The sequence below is a fragment of the Xenopus tropicalis genome, chromosome 9, assembly GCF_000004195.4.
Source record: "Xenopus tropicalis strain Nigerian chromosome 9, UCB_Xtro_10.0, whole genome shotgun sequence".
NCBI lineage: Eukaryota > Metazoa > Chordata > Amphibia > Anura > Pipidae > Xenopus > Xenopus tropicalis.
The window spans coordinates 38,328,106-38,336,120 of NC_030685.2; the positions used below are offsets into that span (position 1 = coordinate 38,328,106).

Below are 8,015 nucleotides of genomic sequence, written 5' to 3' on the forward strand. Positions count from 1 at the left end.
GGGTAAGCTGGTGTTATTTATTGTACTATAAAGTGTTCTTTTACTGAAATTCAGTACTGTTTAGTCTATGCATGTGTGCACTTTTACTTTTAAATTCCTATTTTATGCTTCTGAGATTGTACTGTTGGATACTTTGAGTATTCTGTAAGACATTGTAGAGCTATAAAAAAAGTTCCCCTCACCCACAAGCCTGATGTAAAAATGTTGTACATGTTCAGGGACTAATGGCAGCAGGTTTTCAACTTTTACTTTTGCAGATAAAGTGGAAATGACATCAAACCCTACATCTCCAGGTACCTCTCCTTCTGACGGTTCCCCCATATCTCCTCAGTCTCCACCCAGGACCCTTAATCTGCCTAGAACAAGAGACCGTTCTCCATCACCTATGAGAGGGCACCTTATCCCCAGTCCTCTCCCTACAAGACGAACAAGGACATTTTCCGCGTGAGTAGAATGTATCTCATAATGAGACTTGAGTGCATGAAGAGCTAACTCCTAGCAAGCCTATTCAGATATGTCACCCTTAGTTGTTTATTGTTTGATTCTAAGACAAGAAATTAAGTGTTCAGGTTTTTCTGAATTCAAGTCCTATATATTGGAAAAGTAGTTGCCAAATTTGAAGTTGGTACATAGCCACTGAATTGGCCTGAAATAGATAATGAACGCGAAAGAAATCTTTTTTGCAGGATATTTCAGATATTTAACTTTATTTCCTTTTCTGGAAAAATCTTTCTGTAATGTTCAGGACATTTTACCATTTTACTGCTGGTATGGTGGCGTAGGAATTTTATTCTGTCATCCATAAGGTGAATCTATAGATTATAGAGGCTCTTTGAGCTTGCTTAGCTGTATTCTGCTGGTAAACTCTTGGCAGGACACTGATCAAGGACAACCAGCCCCATAGAATGCATATAGTATGGCTATCAAGCAATGGTCATAAGAAGATGAAGAATGCTGATACTTGGGCACCATGGAACATTTATCTATGCACACCAAGAGTAAAGTAATACTCAGCCGCTAGTGTAGCTACAGAGTTTATGATTACAGCTGGCCTTGAGACCTAAGCACCTAATTAAAGAATTTAGCAATATCTTACTACATTATAACAAACAAGTTTAATTTTTTTGCATCTGTCCTATATAAACCATGTTAATAAAATATTATAATGCTATTCTCCAGGGAATAATATCACTACAGATTTCAAATTTAAATTTAATAATTTTCAGGTTTTTAAATACTTGAAAGAGACAATTATCTGAAAAGATTAGAGATAACAACTTGCATAAATATTATCTAAGCTAATCGCTCATTCCATTAGGATACTGGAGCCTTGCATTAGTTTACGTGTTATAGTTATTCAATTCTGTGTCAGCAACTGCTTGGCTAAAACTTCTGTGCTACTACAGTGTGCAGAAAAAAATATTAAAAACCATTGCCTTTTCACAATGCCCAATAGCCATTTTATTCCCATTGATATGCATACATTGTGATTACATTAAGATCGGTCTTTTCAATGGTAGCAATCTATGTCTTGATTTCTGTTGTTTACAACACTTGTAATAATATTAGTATAAATCTTTGTGATTTGTGATGTAACATTTTTCTGGTAAAACATGCATTTATTAATGTCTTATTTCTACACAGAACTGTACGAGCTTCTGAAGGGCCTGTGTACAAAGGAGTCTGCAAATGTTTTTCACGCTCCAAAGGTCATGGTTTTATAACACCAGTAGATGGAGGACCAGATATCTTCTTACATATCTCTGAGTAAGTGTTGAATTATTAAAAGATTACAAAGGTATTTCCTTTAAAATATAGTAGTCCCATATCTCCATGTCAGAGGCCTATGGTTCTGAATATCACTAAAGTATGGCTGCATTGCTGTTGCCCATAGAATATTCTAAATGAGAGAGGCGTGGAGGAAACTTGAGACTTGTCCGTAGGAAATCATGACTTTTCAGATTTGTACAAAAAATGCGTATCACTCAAATGGCAATATGCCATGATAAATATACATATTCCATGTGGTGGTTGTCACAGTAGTTTCTGTACCTCATGGTTGGTTGTGTTTAGATCCATGGGGCCAACTTGGCTCATACTTAAGTTGGGCCATTGAAGAATGAAGGAGAAAAGGAAGATTGCTTTGTGGTGCTTGCTCAGAAATACCCCGGCCTGGTGTGGTTGCTAGCAAAAGTACTGGCCTGGGGTACCAGATAAGTGTTTGTGGTCACTGGCAGGATCCTAACAAAAGGGATTTCTTCTCCTTTAGGAAAAGCTGGCTAATTAGTGTGCAGGAGTCGTTCACTTTCTCCTGTATTTCTTTTCTGCAGCCAGTGAAACTAAATGGCTTTGTCTTCTAGTGTTCCCTCGGAAAGCTTCTCAAACCTTGCTGTTTCTTTTGCCTTATGAAAACATTTATAAACTTGGGCTTTGTAGGGATTACCAATGCAGTGTGATCAGAAGTTTAATAATAGATAGTAGACTGGCACCAGTAGTGACAACTAGTCATCCTTAGTGTAAAAATATAATGAGCCAAATCCAACTGTCAAATGAAATTCCTCACCTTACTGGTAGAGCGAATGATACAGTTAAGTTGAATCAGAGACCAGGATATATGTATTAAGGTACCGCTGCCTGCTTTGCATCTACTAATTAATCAATACAGGTATAGGATCTATTATCTGGAATGCTTAGGAACTGGGGAAACGTAAGGGATCTTTTCAGAATTTAGATCTCCATTTAAACATTAAATAAAGCCACTGTTACGGATTCATGCAGCTATGTTAGCATCATGTACAAGGTACTGCTTTATTATTAAAAAAATAAATAAAATAAAAAATCATTTTTAAAACCTAGAATTATTTGCTTATATGGACTACTTAAATTGAGTTTTTTGGATAACAGGATTCCAGATAAGGCATCCTATACCTGTAGCTAATCAGGTGCGTGATACCACATGCCAATATTGTATAATCCTTGGGAGGTAGTTAATTAGATTACTAGTATACAACCCAGCATATTTGCATGTATTAGAGAAAATGACAGTTAGAAAGGGGTATATTTTCTGCTGCTTTATTCTGCCACTGTTTTCCACTGGATGGCAGCAGTAGTCAGAATGCCCCATGTGCCATGTCCCTGTAGCTCACATGAAGAGCAAAAGCTCAAGCTGTTTCCAAAAGAGTTCTCTTTGTAGTAGTAGTCATTATGCATTCCCAGTACTATACCTTTCAGTTGAGATACCCCGTGCCCTCAAAGAAATATTGTCATGGGAAATCATGTTTTTTTTCAAAAGGCATCAGCTAATTGAGCTTCTTCAGCAGAATTGTGCATAGAAATCTGCTTAATTTTGAAATTTCTGATGGGGCTAGCCATGTTCTTCTTTACTCTGGGTGCTACAGCCATGTGAGTTGTGCTGTGAGGGCTGGTAAGGATTTCAGGGATGGACAATAACATCCAGAATCCTTTGCAATGCTAAATGTGCTCACATGCCACCTAGTGGTAGACATGAGAATAACACCCAGACAGGAGAACCCCTGTTTTGCTATTATGCAACTGCAGGAGGAACAATAGGTTACCTGAAAGCAGATCTAATGTTTAGCGCTGGCTCCTTCTGAAAGCTCAGACCCAGGCACAATGCACTGAGATGGCTGCCTACACACCAATATTCCAGCTTAAAAAATACATTTGTTAGTGTCATGAATTAAATTTGAAACAATAGAGTGAATTATTTGCTATGTAAACAGTGTAATTTATAAATAAAAAGTACACCATAAAAATCATGACAGTATCCCTTTAAGTTTCCTGGACACTTTTAGATTTTACTTTTTCCCCCAATATCATGTAAATACTGTTTGGACAGTAAATGTAACCCTAACATAAAGAGCAGAATCTGTCAAATGTTAAGTAAAAACAAAAAGATGAACAGGCAAGGAATAGTGACAGACGGACACTGAAGAGAAGAAATTCCCAACCTTTTTTATCTGTGAGCTACACTCTATGTAAAAGTTGGAGTTGGAGAGCAACTCAAAAAACATAAAAACAAGTTACTGGGGTGCCAAACAAAGGCCGTTATTGATGAATTGGTATTCCCTGTATGGACTGATCAGAAGGCTCTGCTTTGAGGCAATTGGGAGCAACATGTTGCTCACTAGCCACTGGTTTGGGATCACTGCTCAAGAGTTTTCACACTGAGGTGAAAGGTTTGATGCACATATTTACACTATAAACTGATGTAGGATATGAATGTCCTGCACGGATCATTTGGCACTTACAGTACCGTGGACCATGAAAAGCCAGGCTACAGGCTGCCTCTCGGTTATTAAATTATGTATTACAGCTTTATGCAGCACATAGGATTGTTAGCCTGTAGGCAAAGTGATACTTGCTCTGTGTCTCCTATTACATATCCTTGCCTGTGCCCAGCAATGGATGCATCCTGATTATTGTGTAGTGTGTACATTCATGCTGCCACTCAGTACAAACAACTTAGAAATCATTCATGGCACCCACAAGTGATCCCCAGTATGATTCTAAAACGCCACAAACAATAAACCATTCATTAGAAAATTAAGCAAACAGGATGTTATTTTTGTGCCAAACATGTAATTGTTCTCACTTATTTGTGATTCTCATTCAGAATGTTGTTTTTCCTCGGATTCCATTTAGAGAAATGAAATTGACTAATGTTTGTGTGAGGCTAAAGCCATTAAGGCCTAATTGCATTACTTTACTGTTAGCCAGAGACTGCACTCCTACATGGGTGCAATTCAGAACAAGCCAGCCAATACATTTTGTGTTTCTCTTTGGCTGCATTTCAGTTCTCTGTTGTGTTAAATCAAATCATAGAATTTGATGATGCACATGTTCTCATATTAAAGAGGAACCGTAGCCAAATATTGGTATTCATTGTTTTAAATGTTACTGCAACTGAAAGCAACAACTGTTTATCGCTTTTTGTTTTTAGTTTGTGGCTCTTGAAGCAATGTAAAAGTCAGTTTTCCTCCAGAACTTTCTTTCAAAGAACCCCAGTCACCTTAAAACTGTTTCCCTCGCTGAAGGTGTGGGCAAACAGAGGCATACACCCACTCATTATGTGCGTGCTGGTGCCCCTGCATGGTTGCCCGCACCTGGAGCTCCCCATTCCAGCATCGGGGCCAGTGCACTCAATAAGGGGCTTTTCCTAGGGAAACGAATAATAATTTCTATCTGGTGTGTGGCTCTCTTAGCCCGTACCTCTGGCAGGAGATAGGGTGACAGGTGCCGTTAAAGCAGGTAGCTTGAGCTACATAGTTTCAAGAGTCAGAACCACAAGCTGCACCATAGCATTATAATGCCACCAGCATTCAGGTTCAGCCCCATTGTGTTTCCTGCACTTGCTAATCACTCCTGGATTGTTGGTTTGTGTCTGGCTTGGTTGGCTCGCCAATCATTTTTAGGTTTAGCTGGAATTGATATATTTTAGAGTTGCGTTAACTGTAGTTAATGAGACATTTAACTGTTTAAAATTGCTTTGCGGAGGGAATGTAGAAGTGAAAACAAGTTGCCAGCAATCCTACCTGACAACTGTCTAGTGTCTATTTTGTTGCATCTAACAGGTTCTGTGTTGCTTTGTTTATAAAAAGGTGTTGTTTTGTGTTGCCAACAAAGAATATAACGGGGAGACCTTTTGCGTATTTAGGGGCCACAAGTGAGGTCCTTATCATCTACCATGATGCTCCATTATTGGACTAACCTAGGCGACCTGGAGCAAAAAGAATCCCTTCTGAACGGTTTATTGGCGGCTTATAAGTGGCGCTACACAATATTTCTGTTTAGGGTCTGAATACTTATTGAATTCAATGTACGCCGCATCAGTGAGGATTTTTTAAGTAACATAAAATGTTGCCCCAATTTAAGAATGATTTTGAGTAGCATTTCTTTGAAATTTGAGCAGGATTTCTATTTCGGTAAAATGAGAGAATTACCCAAGGGTCTAACCACCAGTGATCGCAAGCAATCATCTGACCCAAGAGTGCACCCATGGGTGCAGGTGATTACCATAGGAGTGAGTGGGGGCCAATTTTGAGCATTTTATTACCCACCCACTGAGTGAGAAAAACACAGGTAACACCCTAAATAGATTGTAACTACTGACAAAGAGGATGAAACCCTTAATAATGTTGCTGCTTTCAGGATGTTGGTATTTGTTGAGGAGGCCAGTATAAAATGAAAATGCCAAATGCCTGATATTTAAACCCAGCCATACCTATGCAAATGGCACCTTAAATCGGCTCAGAGAAAGGTGCCACTGGGTAGGTTTATGGCAGCTCCGGGTTTTAGCCTGAATTAAATGGAATAATAGAAAATACATTCAAAACGTTTAATTCATATGTTGCCATTTCTGTATAACTATCTGATCTTACGCCCATCTGGTACAAAAGTGAAAATGAAATCAAAATCTTAAGAAGCTTCCCCTGTCTGTCAGTGCATGTACAGGAAGTTAGTAGGGTGCGGTGAGCTGCATATAGTAATGCTGAGGGTGACCAGGATATCTCCTGGTACATTGGTCCATTTCTTCTTGATCCAGTCAAACAGTAGAGCTTTTACAGCACTTGGAACAGATAAAATAACCAGGTCTATTTTCATTTGTGTTGGGAGCTTAGAGGAAAAGTAACACTAAAATTTTTAAGTGAAAAAGCTATTCTGCCCTGCACCAATAACTGCCCTGTCCTGCAAACCCCTTAGTATTTTGAATGCTGTAAAAGAAAATACCTGTTAAAACTTGGCTTCCTGTCATTTGAACTAAGGCGATACGGTGAAGGAAGGAGCAGGCATCAACTATGCGACGATCGATTGATCGAGTGTAGCCTGACTCCTTCCTATACAGAAGGAAGGCTAGGCTCGATCAATCGATCGTCGCATAGTTGATTCCTGCTCCTTAAGAAATGTTAGTGTTACTTTTCCTTTAAGATACCACTGGAGCTCATGGCTCACAGTAAGCAAACATGGCGGAAATTAGGAGTATTTCAGGTTTAAAGGAAAAGTAACACTAAAATTTTTAAGTAAAAAATCTATTCTACCCTGCCCCAATAATTGCCCTATCCTGCACACCATTTATTATTTTGAATGCTTTATTAGAAAATACCTGCTAAAACTTGGCTTCTGGTCATTTGAAATAGGGCGATACGGCGATGCAGGGAAGAATCCACTATGCGATGATCGATTGATCGAGCCTAGCCTTCCTTCTGTATAGGAACGTGTCGGGCTAGGATCGATCGATCAATCGATCGTCACGTAGTGGATTCTTCCCTGCATCGCCGTATCGCCCTATTTCAAATGACCGGAAGCCAAGTTTTAGCAGGTAGTTTCTAATAAAGCATTCAAAATAATAAATGGTGTGCAGGATAGGGCAATTATTGGGGCAGGGTAGAATAGATTTTTTACTTAAAAATATTTAATGTTAATTTTCCCTTAAGAGTCAAGTTTTACATTTAACTGGTGAACTTTTTTTCTGTCCCCCTACAGTATTGAAGGGGAATATGTCCCAGCGGAGGGAGACGAAGTCACCTACAAAGTCTGCACCGTCCCACCTAAAAACGAGAAACACCAAGCCGTGGAAGTCAAGATTACTCATTTAGCTCCAGGTTCAAAGCATGAAACTTGGTCTGGACACATAATCACTTCATAAATATGCCTAGTGGCAAGCTCCGTATCCCTTCACCTCACTGCTGTTAGTTCCTGTGTGTGAGATGATAACAAACTATAACTAACAGCAGTGAATTGGATTTTCGTACTGGCGGATATTTTACATACGTGCGTAGAATACTGGGGCTTTACTAAAGCACTTATAAGACTAGTGGGTCAGACCGGCGTGGCAGTTATTTTATTGCTGTAACCTACTGTGTCTTTTAGATTTAAAATCATGTATCAAAGTGAAAAATCTGTCTTTTACAGTATGTCTTGAACTAAAATATGTTTATGTATTTTTTTTGCTGTTTGGAAAAAAATGAGATCAATAAAAGCACAAACCTTTTCAG

At 38.9% G+C, this 8,015-nt stretch overlaps 1 protein-coding gene across 7 annotated transcripts in view; it reads left to right on the top strand.

The window, feature by feature from the left end:
* carhsp1 (calcium regulated heat stable protein 1) overlaps positions 1 to 8,015 on the top strand; it is a 29,817-nt gene extending 21,802 nt beyond the window's left edge. For 5 of the 7 annotated variants that reach the window (XM_031893459.1, XM_031893457.1, XM_031893456.1 and 2 more), the window contains exons 2-4: positions 258 to 444; positions 1,645 to 1,767; positions 7,504 to 8,015. In XM_031893459.1, the coding sequence (XP_031749319.1) occupies positions 269 to 444; positions 1,645 to 1,767; positions 7,504 to 7,666 (462 nt within the window). In that variant the 5' untranslated portion in view covers positions 258 to 268 and the 3' untranslated portion in view covers positions 7,667 to 8,015. Of the gene's footprint in view, positions 1 to 234; positions 445 to 1,644; positions 1,768 to 7,503 lie in introns of all 7 variants that reach the window. The other 2 variants (XM_018097446.2, XM_031893458.1) reach the window with 1 other exon arrangement.